At 52.5% G+C, this 18,079-nt stretch overlaps 2 protein-coding genes across 2 annotated transcripts; both read right to left on the minus strand.

Moving 5' to 3' along the window:
• Positions 1 to 6,139: 6,139 nt before the first annotated feature.
• On the minus strand, positions 6,140 to 8,958 carry LOC111257728. Its single transcript, XM_022827788.1, has 2 exons — positions 6,593 to 8,958; positions 6,140 to 6,311 (listed from the first exon to the last, which is right to left on the minus strand). The coding sequence occupies exons 1-2, from the start codon at positions 8,956 to 8,958 to the stop codon at positions 6,140 to 6,142; spliced, it is 2,538 nt and encodes an 845-aa protein (XP_022683523.1).
• A 6,007-nt stretch (positions 8,959 to 14,965) lies between these two features.
• On the minus strand, positions 14,966 to 16,862 carry LOC101782472. Its single transcript, XM_004973821.2, has one exon. The coding sequence runs from the start codon at positions 16,460 to 16,462 to the stop codon at positions 15,320 to 15,322; it is 1,143 nt and encodes a 380-aa protein (XP_004973878.1). The 5' UTR covers positions 16,463 to 16,862; the 3' UTR covers positions 14,966 to 15,319.
• Positions 16,863 to 18,079: the final 1,217 nt, after the last annotated feature.

Here is an 18,079-nt window from a genome sequence, read left to right on the forward strand (position 1 = left end):
GTACGGGGCATACGAAGCCCATGACCGGCCAAGAAGACAGGACAAGAAGGCCCCTCGGTGCACAGGTGCCCGACCATACCACAACCCCTGACCTCCAAGGTCGGGGAGCCCCTCCATTTCTCAGCATTGTCACCATGTCCCTAGCCTATATAAGGGGAACCAGACTTTCCTTCTTGCTCTCTCGCATTCCACAACACACCTGCACATTGTACAAACGCTTTCTTGCAAGCACCCCATTGTAAGCCCAGTGCACTTGATCCAAGGAATATGACTCCTGCCGAAACGGAACGCAGGAATCTTCCCGAATCAGTATAACTCCTTATCTCTTGTGTGCTAGCCATAAAAAATGAGGAGACTGCGGCGTACAATCACTAGTCGGCGGTACGAAACACCGACAAAAAATTTCAAACAATCTTCTCTAAAAAATAGTTGAAAACATAGAAACTAATAGTTTGCTCACCTCTCAAATCCTTGCCGCATGGAGTTATCATCGCCGCATCAAGAGCCTACCTCGTGGGGATCTTGCTGCTTCAAGCTCGTGTGGTTTCACGAAGGTCTCAATACCACATCGAGCTTTAGGCCTCTGGCCATGCTTGCCTCCGCGTTGTCATACTGCAGATCCTGTCAGGCCAGGCTCCAGGCTCCTTGCCCCTAACCTCGTGCTCACCCGTTGTCGCACTTCTGCCCATTCGGGTCTGCATCTCAAAGCTCCTTGTAATCCCCTTCACAAGATTCGGCCGTGCCCTAGTCTCTCCCCTCTTCAGATGAGATTTAGAGAAGGAAAGGACAAGAGGAAATGAAAATAAAAGGATAGAAATAAGGTATGGGTGGCCATGCTCCTGGCCGGTTTCCAGCCACCATGCAGCGACTCACAATGTTGGGTAATGGCGGTCAAGTGCATCTGGGGAAAGGGTGTGCAGGAGGGGAAAATGGGTGGTGAGAAGCAAAGGGAGCAATAGCAATGAGATTGGTTTCAATTTTTTCTTCTTTGGGGAAATATAAAATGAGTCACTATCAACAGGTGGAAAGAGAAATGGACACGTACGCAACATGAAAGAAGGGACGGGCACACATGGTTGTACATGTAGTTTACGACAAAAATCCTAGATTACTAATTTGGTCCCTCAACTTTACTCTAAGACTCGATTTCATCCCTCATCTATCAGATCGATCGGTCGAGTCCAATAACTTTCATCCATGTCACATGTTGCAATGCATGTTATCATGCTTAGTCAACAATAGATGAAGTCCTTACACAAAAAAAATTGTCTTTTTTGCATCACTTTCTTTTACAAAACCAGCAGGTGCTCAAACTTTTCATTTTAGAGCAAGTATGCAACCGGCTAATGAGGAAACATACAACCCTTGTAGAAACAAAATAAATTGCAAAACAAAACCTCCATCAAGTTTGGATCATATAATAAACTACTAGTAGTAGAAATTAGAAAATAACAGGGAGATCAACTAAAGCATCTTGTTCATTCATTTATGCCTGCATGCATACAGATGTCTCGAGTCTCGACTCTAAGTGCTAGGCCCAGCGTCCTTATATCATTGTTGCTGGATGAGCTTAAGTATTTGATCGTGGTTCCGTCTTCATCATCGATGACTTTTGCATCACAATCACTCTTTTATACTTCTTCACCATCCCGTGTATTTTGACCATCATCACTCCCGTGGATGAGCTTGAGTATTTGTTCGTGGTCGTCAAAAATGGCATGTCACGTAGAATTAGGGATGGAACTGAGACAAGGAAAAAGTCGAAGGACTGGACTGATTTGATAGAGAAGGGGATGAAATTGTGCTCTTAACAAAATCGAGGGACCAAAATACTTATATTCCGTTAAAAAAGGATTTCGAGTAGTAACGTGTAACGGCTCTTGTTTGGTGATTTCGGCGCCGCACCCCCGCAAGGCCGCAGACTCCGGGTGGGTTTGGTTCTACGGCAAAATGCATTCTAGCCTTGCTAAGCAAGGGCCGGCATTTGGTACCACCAAAAGATTCTAGCTTCCGGAGGCAAGCTCGCTTGCAGCGGCAAGAAAAATGCTTGCCCAGCTAGGCGAGCAGAATTTCTCTCCCTCAACAGCAAGCTGACAGTTGCTGCAGAGAACGTGGCCTCGCCATGAGTTTGCACCTAGGAACCAAAATAGAAAGCTCACTTGCCAAAGCATTGCTCGGATGAGCTAGGTATGAGATAGCCTGGCTAAGCAAGGTACACGGGAGATCCAAACGCGCCCGGATCTCCACTGAACGGGTTGCGCTGCGCCACCGTCTGCTGTGCCTCCTCGGCCTGTGCGGTCCCCACATGGCGGAGACGACGTGTGTTGTTGTCATGACAGGTGAGCCCACGCCCGCTGCGCTCCACCACTGATAATAAAGCGACAACCGATTATCCGAGCACATCAAGATTAGGGATGGCAGTTGGACCCATGGGTGTGGGTGCTGACGGATTTGGCACCCAACGGGTGTGGACATGGATGTAAAATTTCACCCATGGGTCCAGATCCGACCCGACCTATATTGGGTCCAGATCCTACCCGACTCGTATTGAGATGGCTCGGGGATGGGTGCAAGATTTCACCTATAGGTGCCCAACGATCGCCCATCTCTTAAGGTTTTGATCCCTAACCCTTGTCAAAATATTGAATTATTACTTATATTTCGGACTTTTGATGTTTAATTGTTGGTGTACCATGGACTATGAGGTGAATTTTGGACTACTGCCTTACTGAAGTTGAATTGTTGATGTATCATGTACATAAAAGTTTAGTTTGGTGTCATTGCTAGACTAAATTTTTTGTTGAGATCAAGCATTAAAGTTTGGTCCCCTACTTCGGTTTTGTTGCTCGAATTGTATTTTGTGTGTCAAGTTCTGTCAAGTTTGCTTGACATAGTATGCTCATGTGTGTATATTTTGTAAATTTCTATTTGTTTGAACAGATCCACTGGATGCCCAGCGGGTGCGGGTGCAAAAATCCACCTGTTAGACATTATGAGTGTGGATGTAGATAGATATGATTGGTTTACTCCACCCCCACCTAACCTGACGCATTGCCATCCCTAATCAAGATTTTAGATTTGCATCCGCTGCTGGACTCATCATCAGTCGACGTTGCGGCGACGACGGCGTAGTCGTCCCCCAGCCAGTAGTGTGTGTGACCATCAGAACATGTTTCTCTTGGTTATGATTTATGAACAGTGTCACAGCACAGGCCAAACTGACTTCCTGACCCCCGAGACAAAATTTGTTGGCAGATTACGTGAGCCATGACGATTCGAAAGCTTCTTCTTTTGTTAATACTGGATTCGAAAGCTTACTGATCGTCCATGCCGAACTAAGAGTAAGACTAGAACACCTGCTCTACGAACGCGCGCCCCGCACATTGCTGCTATTACTTCGATGCATTCCTGATCGTTTTCGCAGGCGTCGTGTCCGGAACGCGAGGTGTTCGGAGTGTGAGAGCGACCGCGGCGAGCTCGGCCGCCGGCGTATGCTCTCGCACCAAAGGAGTGCGCCGCCAGAAAACGAAACGAGCACACGCTTCCGGCTTCTCAAACAAAGTTGGGCCGGGAATCATGCAATGGAACAAGAAGGCAAGCCTGAACGCTTGCTGCTGCTGCTGCTGCTTCTTCTTCTTCTTCTTCTTTTGTGGCCGTCCATGGCACGTTGCGCACGGTAATTTCGAGATACTGCACGGCTGCCTGACACGCGAGGTGGTGCGGAAATTCAATGGTGGTAGTAGCGAGTAACAACACAATAACTTCATAATGAACAGAACAGGTGCTTGCTCGGTACACGGTACGTATAGTAGGACTCCTGCCCGTACGTGCAAGTGCGAGCCGTCACTCGTCGAGCCTCCCGGAACACCATGACGTGGCAGAGCGCTCGTCAGGTTTACTACTACGCGCCTCTCATCAGGTTCACCATAAAAGCTGAACGATGGCGATAAGGCAAGCGACCAGAGCAGAAGAAGAGAGAAGTACGTAGGAAACTTAGAAGAAGAATTGCTAATGCCCCACATGCATCCTCCTCTTCTACACTGATGATTTTAGCATGGTAGAGCCGTAGAGGTAGACTACATCACTACACTTGAACCCAAGCCTGATTTTTCTTTTCTGTGTCGACGCACACCATGCATAGTTCTACCACCGCTCTGAACCTAAACACGTGTATATATTGAAAGTGTAGGAATAGTTGATTGTATTCCATACGTGTACAAGAGTACATATAGGGCAGCCGGGGTGGCATGCAAGCCTACCGCACAGGCGCGTGATTACATCCACAATTAAGGGACCTACTATATATACAATATGCTAACACTCCCCCGCAGTATGATCGGGAGCATGGCGGACGTTCAGGCTGGATCGAAACTCCTGAAACAACGAGGTAGGAAGGCCTTTGGTGAAGACGTCGGCGTACTGTGATGTCGTCGGAACATGAAGTACCCGAACGTGACCGAGGGTGACCTTCTCCCTGACAAAGTGAAGATCAATCTCAACATGCTTTGTCCGCTGATGCTGCACCGGATTGCTAGAGAGGTAAACAGCACTGATGTTATCACAATAAACCAGGGTGGCACGGCGAGGCGGGTGGCGAAGCTCGGTAAGCAGCTGGCGGAGCCAAGTAGCTTCAGCAACACCATTGGCCACAGCACGATATTCGGCCTCTGCACTGGACCGGGAGACTGTTGGCTGACGCTTGGAGGACCAGGACACCAGATTGTCCCCAAGGAACACTGCGTAACCGGAGGTGGAACGTCGAGTGTCGGGACAGCCGGCCCAGTCAGCATCAGTGTAGACGACTAGCTCCGCAGGTGGTGACCGACGCATGGTCAGCCCAAGTGAGAGAGAACCCTGCAGGTAGCGCAAAATCCTCTTGAGTGCAGCAAGGTGGGGCTCACGAGGATCATGCATATATAAGCAAATCTGCTGAACTGCAAAGGCGATATCTGGTCGGGTGAAAGTCAGATACTGTAGAGCACCAGCCAAACTGCGGTACTGTGTGGCGTCGGCAATCGGAGCCCCATCTGCAGATAATTTGGAGTGAAGGTCAACAGGGGTGCTGCAAGGTTTGCAAGCACTCATCCCGGCGCGCTCCAAAACATCCAGAGTGTACTGCCGCTGAGAGAGAAAAAGGCCACCAGCACAGTGTGTCACAGAGATGCCCAAAAAATGGTGTAGCTGTCCCATATCGGTCATGGCGAACTCACGCTGGAGAGCTGCAATAATTTGTTGGAGAAATCTGGCGGAGGAGGCAATAAGAACAATATCATCCACATACAGCAGCAGATAGGCAGTATCTGAACCCCGATGGTATGAGAATAATGAAGTATCAGACTGAGTCTCAACAAAGCCGAGGGACACAAGGTGTGAAGCGAACCTGTGGCGCCAGGCACGGGGCGCTTGCTTCAGGCCATAAAGAGACTTGTTGAGGCGGCAGACATAATCCGGACGTGAGGAGTCAACAAAACCACTGGGCTGAACACAGTATACTGTCTCAGTGAGGGTGCCGTGTAAGAATGCATTCTTGACATCCAGCTGATGAATGGGCCACTGCTGAGACAATGCCAGAGATAGAACCACCCGGACAGTCGCAGGCTTGACCACTGGGCTGAAAGTCTCATCATAATCAACACCGGGGCGCTGTGTGAAACCCCGCAATACCCAGCGAGCCTTGTAGCGATCAAGGGAACCATCAGCCCGCAACTTGTGACAATAAATCCATTTGCCAGTCACAAGATTGACACCAGGCGGCCGAGGAACAAGGCTCCAAGTGTCATTGGCGATAAGAGCATCATACTCAGCCTGCATAGCGGAGCGCCAATTGGGGTCTGACAGAGCGTCCCGAACAGAGCACGGCAAAGGCGACATGGGCACAGTGTGGAGGTTGAGGCGATCCACAGGTTGGGTGATGCCAGCCTTGCTGCGCGTGCGCATTGAGTGCGCATTGGTGACCGGGGTGATGGAGACCGGGCGAGTGGCGATGGTGCGGCCGGTTGTCGTGGAGCTGCTGGCAGCAACCCGTGCGGATGGCACAGGGGCAGCAGCACCTGGCACCGTGGTGCTGCTGGCAGCAACCCGTGCTAATGGCACAGGGGCAGTAGCACCGGATGGTGCAGTCGGCGAGGCGACCGGGGCGCTACTGGCAGCAGCCTGTGCGGGATGCACAGGGGCAGTAGCGCCGGTCAGGGGCGAGCTGGGCGATCGTGTTCCAGGGCTCGGCGGTGCAGGAGCGGACTGGGACGTGGCAACAGGCGCATGCACAGGCACAGGGCCATGCACGGCGGGCGACGTCGGAGGAGCCGGGGTACCTGCATGCACAACGCGAACTCCAGGAAGAGGAGCAGTGAGATCATGCTCATCAACGAGGAAGTCCAAGGCGGAGGAAGCCATGGGCGTGGTCGACATGTCGGCGAAAGGGAAAAAAGATTCATCAAAAACGACATGTCGAGAGAGAATAATACGATTCGACTGGAGCTCGAGACACCGATAGCCTTTGTGTTCCGAGGAGTAGCCAAGGAAGACGCATAGGGAAGAACGAGGTGCAAGTTTGTGGGGTGCTGTGGAGGACAAGTTGGGGTAACAAGCACACCCAAAAACTTTGAGATGGTCATAGGAGGGTTGGGTGGAATGAAGGTGGGTGTAAGGTGTCGAGGAGGCGAGGGTTTTGGTGGGGAGGCGGTTCACAAGATAGGTGGCAGTGTGGAGGGCCTCAACCCAGTAAACCGGAGGAAGACTCGCCTGAAATAGCAGAGAACGCATAATATTATTAATGGTGCGAAGGGAGCGCTCGGCTCTGCCATTTTGCTGAGAAGTGTATGGACACGACATGCGGAGTGCAACACCGTGGGAGAGAAAGAACGTGCGGGCGGTGGAATTATCAAATTCACGGCCATTGTCGCACTGAATGCTCTTGATGGTGGTGCCAAATTGCGTGTGAATAAAGGCAAAAAAATTTGAGAGAGTGGAAAACGTCTCAGATTTTAGGCGAAGTGGAAACGTCCAAATGTAGTGTGAGCAATCATCAAGAATAACAAGATAATATTTGTACCCTGACACACTAACAATAGGAGATGTCCAAAGATCATAGTGTATCAAATCAAAATTATGACTAGCCCTAGAGCTGGATGATCCAAAAGGAAGCCGTGTGTGATGACCAAGTTGGCACGCATGGCATATATGGTGGAGATCATCTTTATTACATGAGATAACACTGGAACTAATAAGCTTGGACAGAGCTTCACGCCCAAGATGCCCGAGACGACGATGCCAAAGTGAGGTGGGTGCAGCGATAAGTGCGGAGGTGCTGGTGGCGGGTGGAAAGAACGGGTAGAGGTCGCCAGAGCTATTGCACCTGGCGATCACGTTCCTGGTTTGCAAATCCTTCACAGAAAGACCAAACGGATCAAATTCAATAGAACAATTATTATCGGTGGTAAAACGACGAATGGAAATCAAATTCTTAATAATGTTGGGAGACACCAGAACATTGTTAAGAACAAGATTACGATGTGGAGATGAAAAAATATGTGATCCGGTGGCAGTGACAGGAAGGAGTGCTCCATTGCCCACAATGATAGATGAAGGTGTAAAAGATGATGGTGGGGAAATGGTGGAGAGGTTACCAGCATCCGCGGTCATGTGAGAACCAGCACCGGAGTCGGCGTACCACTCGGACGGTGCCGGCGGAGTGAGCGTCATGGTGTTGAACGACTGCGCCAGGGAGTCTTGAGTCCAAGCGCCTCCATGGACGGGGTTCCAGGGTGCCGGCTGTGACACCTGGTAGGCCGGCGAGGGCCCCTGGAATGCTGGCGCTGCTCCCCCGTAGACGTACGGTGAAGGCGGAGCGGTGTAGCCGGAGCCATAGGCGCCACCGCTCGGGACGCCGCTGAAGGAGCTGCCGTAGCCGTACTGCGGGACGGCGGTGAACGCTGGTGGCGCTGGTGGAGGACGCCCATAGGGCCACATCTGGAGGGTGCCGGCCCAGGGGTGTGCAAATGACGGGTGCATACCTGGGGATGCATGGCTGAAACTGGGAGGGGCGCCAGCAGCAGGTTGCTGCTGCTGCTGCTGCTGGCCGCCACGTCCGCCGCGGCCGCGACGTCGGCCGGAACGCTGGCCACCAGTGGGTGCTCCCTGCTGTCCACCAGAGGGCGCACCGTGGGGGCGCGTAGGAGGAGTGGGCGCCCCATAGCGCGGCGCGGCAGGGCCACCAGTGTTTGCCGCCGGGCGTGGCGCGGCGACGAGTGCGGCGGGAGGCGAGGGCGGCCTCGCGTCGATCTCCATCTCCTCCAGGAGGAGGTGCGTCCGAGCCTCCGCGAAGGTTGGGAACGGGCGATGCATCTTGAGAATGGACACCATGTGGCGGAACTTGCCGCTCAAGCCACGGAGGAGGGTGAGCACTAGTTGCCGATCACCGATGGGGTCGCCGAACTCGGCAAGTGACGCAGCCATGGACTCGAGACGACGGCAATAATCTGTGATTGTCAGGGAGTCTTGGCGGAAGTTGCGGAATTGCGTCTCGAGGAGGAGGGCGCGGGATTCCCGCTGACCGAGGAACTCATCCTCGAGGTAGCACCAAGCTTCGCGTGCAGGTCGCTGCCGCATCATGAGCGATTGCTGTAGATCGCCGGAGACCGTGCCGTGTATCCATGTCAACACGACACAGTCGGCCTGCACCCACGCCGGGCGCGTGGGGAACGCCTCATCCTCAAGGACGTGGCGAGTCAGCGCGTACTTGCCGAGGACGGTGAGGAACATGCCGCGCCACTTGGTGTAGGTGTTGGTGGCCTGGTCGAGAATGACGGGGATCAGGGCCTTGACGTTGACGACGGCGGTGGCCTGCGCCCAGATAGCTACGTGGGTGGCCTCGTACTCGTCCAGCGCGACGGAACGGAGGCGCTCTTCCTCGGCGCGGCGTGCTTTCTCAGCACGGGCAGCATCATCGTCGTCCGCCATGAGGGGCAGGACCGGCAGCCGCACCCGGTGGCGCGATCAACAGCACACCCGGCGATGTGGGCAGCAGGCAAGCGTACAGCACGTGCACAGCCCGTACAGCACGCAGCACACCCGGCGACGTGGGCAGCTCCAAGCACGTACAGGATGTACAGCCGCGTACAGCACGTACAGCACGTTGACGACGACGACGGCGGGCAGGAGACGTACAGCACGTACAATAGAAGATCAGGAGCGGAGGCAGGATCGGATCGGCGGCCACACCTGGTGACGAGGGAAGCTACGGGGCGGGCGATGGGATCGGCAGCGCGGGCGATGAGACCGGCGACACACCCGGCGACATGTAGTCAGCGACGGGGGTGGCGATCGGATCGGCGGCGGCGCTGGTTAGGGTTGCGGAAGGGTAGCAGATCGGAACCGCGATTGATACCATGAAAGTGTAGGAATAGTTGATTGTATTCCATACGTGTACAAGAGTACATATAGGGCAGCCGGGGTGGCATGCAAGCCTACCGCACAGGCGCGTGATTACATCCACAATTAAGGGACCTACTATATATACAATATGCTAACATATACGAGCATGAGAGGCGTCAGGATTAATTCTAGGCCAGTATCTTCTCCACGACTCTGAAAGAACCCATCACCCTGCTTATCCCTTCCGACGACCGGTCGCAAGATAAGGTCATGAGGAACTCCAAGAACGCGCGCGTCGACGACGTGGTCGGAAGATCCGTGCTCCATGACACTTGTAGGTACTTGAAGGACGACGCCGAGCGCCGCGCGGCCTCTTCGAACTGAAGCGCGTCTGGGTGATTAGTTGCGACTCACTACCCTCATCGGTTTCAGAAAAAAAAACATGTCGTTTTGGTGATTGTGCAGGCATTTTTTTTACAAAAGACGATCAAGCCATGCATGGGGTATATGAAAAAAATGAGCATTTGATTCTTGTTAGCCGTTCGTTGTGAGCTGCCGAGTTGGGCACGGTATCTACGAGACTGCACAATTAACAAGATAAACGAGAGGAAACTAACTCGAGTATGTTCATCCTTCTATAGCAATGAAATGTCGCAATGTGCGCTCAAGTTTCAAGAGACCAGAGTTGAAGCGCTCTTAGCACTCCTTGCAATTCATTCGTCCGCATCCCCCTCATATTGCACCCAGCTATCGACATCAGGGAAGAATGGTTCCTGCCTGAGCTTTGGGAGGTACTAGTAGCAGTATGAGGCCGTCTCTTTTGTTCCTTTTGCTTGCTGATGTAGCATCTTTTTTCCTTTTTTCTCGATCAGAAATGGTTTTAGCACAGGTACAGTACCAATCTGCAACCTATCCTGATCAATTACGGCTGGGATGGGGAATACCCCTCCTGTTTCATCACAAAAAAAAAAAGGAGATCAGGCTCACCCTGCGGATGTGGATAATTAACAGCCTCAAATCGCTAACAGTAGCAGGTTACTACAACCACTAAGCCGTAAGCGCGAAATTGACAGCGGCGGCGCCGGCAGGGCCAGGACGGCATTAGCTGGCCGTGGCGATGAGCTGCCGGTGGTGGCAGTGGCGCAGTGCAATTGCCGGACCGGCCCCGGCGCGCCGCGAGGGAACCCGCGCCCGGCGTGAAAACGAAACGAGCACATGCTTCTCAACACTAAGATGGGGAATCATGCAATGGAACAAGAAGACAAGCCTGAACACTTCTTTTCTTTTTTTTTCTTTTTGGCCGTCCATTGCACACGTTGCACACAGTAATTTGAAGGTTGCACGGCGAGGTGGTGACTTCAATGACTCGGTTCATATGCTACTACTGGTAGCAAGTATCAACACAGTAAATTCATAATGAAGGGGTGGTTGCAGGCATAGTAGGACTCCCGGAACGCTATGATGTGCCAGAACGCTCGTGCATTGTACTGCCTCTGCCTATAGTTGAGTTCACTATGCGCCTCTCGTCAGGTTGACTTTAAAGCTGAGCGAAGGTAACAAGAAGCAGAAGGAACACTGCAAGATCCAGGACAAGAAGAGAGGTGAAGAACTTGTAAAAAGAAATGCTAATGCCCCATCTGAAGACAAACTTCCACAAGTCAACTAACATGCCTATCTGCTGCCCAGGAATACACCTGAGTGACGTTCTAGGAAATCTTCCAGCAAAGCATGGCACTTTCCCAGTCAAGTATCTGGGTCTACCATTGTCTACAACCCACCTAAAGATGGAGACACGGGGTTTAGACTAGTTCGGGCAAGGGAAAGCTCTACGTCCAGTATGGGGAGCTGCTCGTGTTGCCCACGCGGGGTCTATAGTAGGGGTTACAGGAGGGCGAGAGAGGGAGCTGGTCCCCAGTCTCTTGGGTGTGCACTGATGCTCTGAGGGAGAGTGTGTGGGTTCTGTTGGCTTGAGAGTCTCCCCCGTCTTAGGGCCCCCGGTCCTCCTTTATAGCGCAAGGAGACCACCGGGGTTACAAGTGAGACTGGATGTGAGGAGAAGTAAAAGAGATAAGCTAGGTAAAGTAAAATACAACACAAGAGGAGGGACCAAGTCCCTAGGTCGCCGGCCTCCTCTCCCGCCTTCGGCTCCTGTCAGCGCGTCCGTCGGAAGAGGGCGGCTGCCTTCGAATCCTGTCGACGATCTCCCCGGTGGCCGTTGCTGCCAGGCATGATGATGGTGTCCGGCCGTGGCATCTGTGCCCGTCGGGGAAGGCGGCTGATCCTGCCATCTTGCTGATGGCCCGCGGAACGCGGACGTATGCGCGGGGCGCGAGAACGGGCGGGGCTTCCTCCTGTCCCGGGCGGCGCAGGTCATGAGTGCCCTGTAGCGAATCGGGGAGAGCCGCGGCCACTGTAGCTTGTGCTGTGCGGTCGTGCATGGGTACTTGTGGCGGGTCGCGTCGGGGGCGCGGGCGCCTTTCTGCGCGCTAGAGCCGCGACACATTTATGGCGAGATCGACAGGGAGGGCCATGAGATCCGCGCTCTTATCTTCCAGTCTGCGCCCGAGGCGGATACTTGTCTTGTGGGCCCAGATGAGTCCGACCCCCTGCACCCTGGGTCGGGTGAGGCGGAATCTTGCGGCGAGGGGTCGGGCGCTCCCGACCCTGGGTCCGTGGGTCGGGCGAGATGGAGCCTGTCCGTCAAGGGGTCGGGCGAGGCGAAGTCTGGCCATCAAGGGGTCGGGCTCGTCCAACCCCGGGGCATTGGGTCGGGCGAGGCGGAGCGGGGCTCTCCCCTCCCATGTTGGGCCAACGGCAATCTTCATTACCTCAGGTGAGCCTGGACCTCCACGATTGGTGTTTTAATGGGCATTAGAGCAACTCCAAGAGTATCCTAAAAATTTCTTCCCCAAAACTATGTATTGGGGGCTCTCTAAAAAAATCTCCCCCAAAAACATATCAGTCCACAGCAGATCGCTAATAAATAGCCCCCAATACTTCAAACACAGGCCACGTCATCATATTGGGCCCATCGGAAGGGACGCGTGGGCGTGCGGGAATCAGGATTGGGGGAGTAACGCTAACGCTAAAATATATGCGGTGGCAGGCTGTTTTTTAGCGTCACTAAAAAATTGGGGAAGGTTTAGGTGGATTGTTGGAGTTCATTTTTTCTCTCTTTTTTCCTAAAAAAGGTATTGGGGGTAAGATTAGCAGCCTCTTGGAGTTGCTCTTAGGAGGTCGTTAATATTTTCCCCCAACAAATGGTAACAAGGGGCGCAAGGTTTAGACAGGTTCAGGCTTCCGGAGAGTAATACCCTACATCGTGTGTTCTGATGGATTGTATTATTGCCTTATTGGTATGGGATGCGAAGAGTCAAGTTGAGGTCCGTTGCCGTCGGGGGGCGCCCTGGTCGCCTTATATAGGCTGACGACCTAGGGTTACAATCGGATAGGATCTAATCCTAGTTGGTTGTTACATGGAAAGCAATCTGAGTCGGTTTACAACAAATATCCCGAGATATCCAGGCAGAATCCGTTCGCTCGTCCTCCAAGCTTGTACTCCACGTATCTTCATGCCTTGACCCGCACGACGTGGTCGGACGGGCCCACCTGTATCCTAATCGGTGCGTACCGTGGGTACCCAATAAAAAAAACTATATTTTTGAATAAGATATTCTATTTTATTTAAAATTCATGTTTGACGCCATAAATATGATTTTTAAAAAGATTATGTCTTCGTAAAGGCAATTTGGATAAAGCAACGGTAATGCGAGCATTTGATTTCTTGTTAGCCGCGCGTTGTGAGTTGGGCACCGTGTATTCAAGACAGCACGATTAGCAATCTAAACGAAAGGAGACTAATTACATTTGTGTTCATCATGCATAGCAATGAAATGTCGCAATGTGCGCCGCAGTTTCAAGAAAGCAGAGTTGCAGCATTCTTAGAGCTCCTTGTAATACATTGGCACGCAAAGCGTTTGCGCGTTCCCAACAAAATAAGAAGAGTTCTAGGACAAATGAAGAAAGTGAACAGTGATTACAATATCTGTAGGACAAATGAAGAAACTGAACAATGATTACAATATTGTCATTCGAATCCCCTTATATTGCACCCTGTTATTGCCATCAGGGAAGAAGGATTGTTCACTGCCTGAGCTTTAGTACTAGTAGCAGTGATGACGCCGCCTCCTTTGTTTGGCAGGCAAGCAGGCAAAGGCAAGCGCTTCATTCACGAGCAACCTATGCAGCCCTCATCAGGTTCAGTACCTGCAAAAATGATGTCCCTGTAGTAGCGGTGTGTTTTAAAAATAAAGATGTAGATTTGTGTTGCAACTTTGAAGTACTCGTTCATTGTGGTAGCACATAGAAGCAACTATGAATTACTAATTTCTCATCGAACAGGCCGTTGCTCGGTAGGTATGGTAGACCAACAATGTTCAGATCCTTCTTGATAAAAGCATGAATCAGTTGGCCACTTTCCAGTCACCACCTCCAGGCTCCAGCCAAAGAACTCCGGTCACTCAACACTGCATCTTAAAACTACGTCCAGCAACTACAATTGCTCCTGGTGCTAGCCTGCTAGGTAACCCAAGGTGCCAGCCACAACAGTGGTAACAAACAATCCCAAACCTCTCTATACAGAGAAAATGTATCCATGGACGATTATCATTCCACTCATCTCATAATCGAAACAGTAACACATTACTAATGCTCAGCATTTGAACCATTTTTAGTTTCTGACTTCTATTTTGCCTTGGCATCGCCATCGCCATGCGGCTGCCATTGACTTGTGAGTACTTGTTGATCTGTGAACTCTGAAAAACATGGGTCTCATATGCCCAAACTCCAAACACGTTAGGCATCCAAACTCTAAATCAAGCCAGTTTACAGTTCAAATATGGAGTATTTTGTTTTGTCTGACCAGATCACAGCTGCTCATGTTTTGATGCAGCAGCAATTATCAGGGCAAACCATCAACTAATTTTCCTCCTCTTCGTCCATTTTTTGCAATAAAAAACACCATTTTGCTAAGCGTCTGAGCAGAATAGAAGAATGTAGAGTCATTTATTAAATACCGCATGGAAAGGCTAGCGCTAACTCAGATCTTACTGTTCAATTTTCATACATCATGCCAGGATTAGGAATGGGAAAGCTGTATCACACCCAAGCATTCTTCATCTCCCCATACTTGAAGTTTTCTCTCACACAGCTTTCCCCTTCTTCAAATCCAACAGGCTCCGGTGAGCTTCTTAGGGTTCGGGGGTTTGGGAATACATGTGTTCCGCCGACCTAGAGGAACCTCCGGACGGCCGGGTAGCGAGCGGTGGTCGCGGTCGAGACGGCGGCGAGGCGGGCGGCACGGGATGGCGGTGGATCCCCAGTTAGGCTGTGAAGGCAGCAGGAGCGTTGAGATTCAATCTATTGCGTTGGCAGCGATGGACAGTGGTGGCGCCGCCGGAGCCGGGGGGCGGTGGGAGGCTGCGGGGGCGAGGTATTGCTTGCGGTGGCCCTCGTGACTCCCGAATGGATTGGGTGTCGCGTGGGGAAGGAGATGAGGGGTGGGCAGGTCCATCACAGCCGTCCGTTTTCAATCTAACGGTCAAAACATTCGAGTTCCGGAAGGTCCTCCTGTACTCGAGTATGTATTAAGTAGACATCCCCTAAGAGATTTGGACTCTGAAGATGAGGTAGCTGCTTGCCTGATCCCAGTGCAAAAATGGCCAGACCACTCCAAATTTGCCACCATTGCTCAACACATTATTTGCTCAAAACTACGAGCAAAGCAAGCAACACGGATAAATCAGCAGCATCAAATCGCTAGCAGTAGCAGATTACTACAACTGCAACCAAGCTGTAAGCGCGAAATTAACAGCGGCAGCGCCGGCAGGGGCAGGACGGCAGCAACCTAGCTGCCGGGGCGGCAATGCAAATGCCGGCAAGGCTTAGCTCACCGAAGCCGCGCCTCCAATGCCTTCCTCAGCTCCTCGCCCACGTCGTCCGGCGCGGCCGCCTTCTCGGGCGCGACTTCCCTCGCGGCGCCCCGAGGGCGGTCCGGCTTCGCGGGGAACGCGTGGTAAGGCGGCGGCGGCGGCTGCGCGGTCGCCGCCACCCTGCCCTTGCCTCTGGCGGCAGCGGCCACGGGCCCGGCCCTGCTGCTGCTGCACTGGATCTCGGCGCGGAGGTCCTCCACGGCGCGCCGCAGCATCATGTTGTCCACGTTCAGCGACTCCAGCTGCCGCCTCACCAGCGAGAACGCCGCCGCCTCGCCGTCCCCCGGCGAAGCATCCGTGGACCGCGGGGAGGGGGGCTCCGCTCTGGAGCCGCACTTGCTGCTGTCGGCGTCGGCGCGCGGGGACTGCTCGATGGAGAGCTTGCTCATGACCAGCAGCGGCATCTTGCTGACGGGCGCGCGCGCCGCGCCCTTGCTGCGGCCGCCGCCGCCGTCGGCGAGCAGCTCCGGCGGCATGCGCAGGCCCCAGTTGAACCGCAGGCTCGCCCTGCCCCACAGCGGGAGCACGCTCCGCGTCGTCATCTGCATCCCGGACAGCAGCGCGCCGACCCCGCTCTTCGTCCCCGCCGCCGCCACGTCCGCCGCGAGCCCGCTCCCGGTGAACGAGAACGACGGCCTGTGCACGAACTCCCGCTCGTGGCCGAGGCCGTCACCGTCGGGAGCCGCCTCCCCGACCTTACGGGGCGCCGGGGAGGCGGCGGCGGCGGGGGAGCGGAGCGTGTGGGAGAGCGAGAAGTCGCCGAAGCGGGGCTTGAGCCGGAGGAAGAAGGCCGGCGTGGAAAGGTCGGGGGAGAGGAGGTTGAACTCGGCGGCGAGCGCGAAGGGCGCGCGCGCCGGGGAGCCGAGCGGGCCGAGCCCCGCGCGGACGGTGAGCGCGAAGGGGAGACCGGGGTCGTTGGGGCGGTACGAGAGGCGGAGCGACGGGCCCGACGCGAAGGCCGTGGAGAGGTCGAAGCGGAGCTCCCGCGGGTCGCCCCCCGCCGCGAGCCCCGACTGGAACGGCAGCCCGAGCACGCCGATCGGGACCTTGGCCCGCATCAGCGGCCGGTCGTCGTCGCGGAACTTGATCGACGCCTTCATGGAGATCGCCGGTGGGCCGGCGGGTCGGCCAGGTAGTGCTAGTGCGGGAGGCGGGTTTGCGGCGGAGATCAAGCAGTTTCGGGGCAGCGGCGCCGGCGAGACGGCAGAGGAGAGGTGGGGATCGATTGGATTGGGAATGGGTGGCAGAGGTGAGGTGGGCTGCGCGTGTATTTTTCTTGCCTTCCCTTTCTGGTGTCGCCTTTCGCGTCCAATTACGGGCCTGCCATCCGTTCCGGCCTCGGCTCTTCTGCAGGCTTGAGAAGAGGTGATGTCAATCCAGTACACATCTGCATGCTTTGTCAAGGTCAAATCAGTGTCAAGATCGCACTGTATTGAGGTCCTGACAATCTGTACAGCGGATCAATCTCACAAGAAATGGAAGTTCATCAGTTCAAAGGACTGTTTAGGGGGGTTGGTTCCTTTGCTAATTTTAGCACGTGTCACATCGATGCTTAGATACTAATTAGGAATATTAAACGTAGACTATTTACACAACCCATTACATAAGTGGAGGCTAAACGGCGAGACGAATCTATTAAGCCTAATTAATCCATCATTAGTAAATGTTTACTGTAGCAACACATTATCAAATCATGGACTAATTAGGCTTAATAGATTTGTCTCGCCGTTTAGCCTCCATTTATGTAATGGGTTTTATAATTAGTCTACATTTAATACTCTTAATTAGTATATAAATATTCGATGTGACGGGTGCTAAAAATAAGTCAGAGGAACCAAACCAGGCTTTACTAGTTCCCCAAAATTCCAACTTTGACACTACGCAAAAAGAAAATTCTCCATTCACATCAAACTTGCGGTACATGCATGGAGTACTGAATGTAGACGAGTGGCTTCGTCAGGAAGTGGTGCAGGGCCTCCTGCAAACTGTAAGAATGGTACTGCACAAGCACATGCATTTGATACGGTTAGAAATGGTGTGTTGCGTTTGGATACTCCCTACTAAAGTTTAGCACCTGTCGCATCAGATGATTAGAAGTATTAAATATAGGCTAATTACAAAACTAATTACACAGGTGGAGTCTAATTCACGAGACGAATCTATTAAGCTTAATTAGTTCATGATTTGACAATGTGGTGCTATAGTGACCATTTGCTAATGATGGATTAATTAGGCTTAATAGATTCGTCTCGCGAATTAGCACAGGTTCTGCAATTAATTTTATAGTTAGCTCATATTTAGTCCTCCTAATTAGCATCCGAACATCCGATGTAACACTGCTAAAGTTTAGCACCTATTATCCAAACACCCCCTGAGCAGCAAGATGGGGCTTTTTTTATCCAAACACCCCCTGAGCAGCAAGATGGGGCTTTTTTTCATGGTTGTTTTTCGTGATTTTATTTATTTTTTTATTGTTGCTTTATTATGATGAGGCTTCGTGACTCAACGGTTCAAAACTACGGCTACTAATGAAATGCTATCATTATTTGGTAATGTTATTATCTCTATTGAGAATTATGGCATGTAAGTTTGACATGTTAAGGGCCTGTTTGGCTCTAGGGTGCTAAACTTTAGCACCTGTCACATCGGATGTTTGATACTAATTAGGAGTATTAAACATAGACTAATTAAAAAAAACTAACTGCACAGATGGAGTC

Source organism: Setaria italica, chromosome VI, assembly GCF_000263155.2.
Source record: "Setaria italica strain Yugu1 chromosome VI, Setaria_italica_v2.0, whole genome shotgun sequence".
Taxonomy (NCBI): Eukaryota; Viridiplantae; Streptophyta; class Magnoliopsida; order Poales; family Poaceae; genus Setaria; species Setaria italica.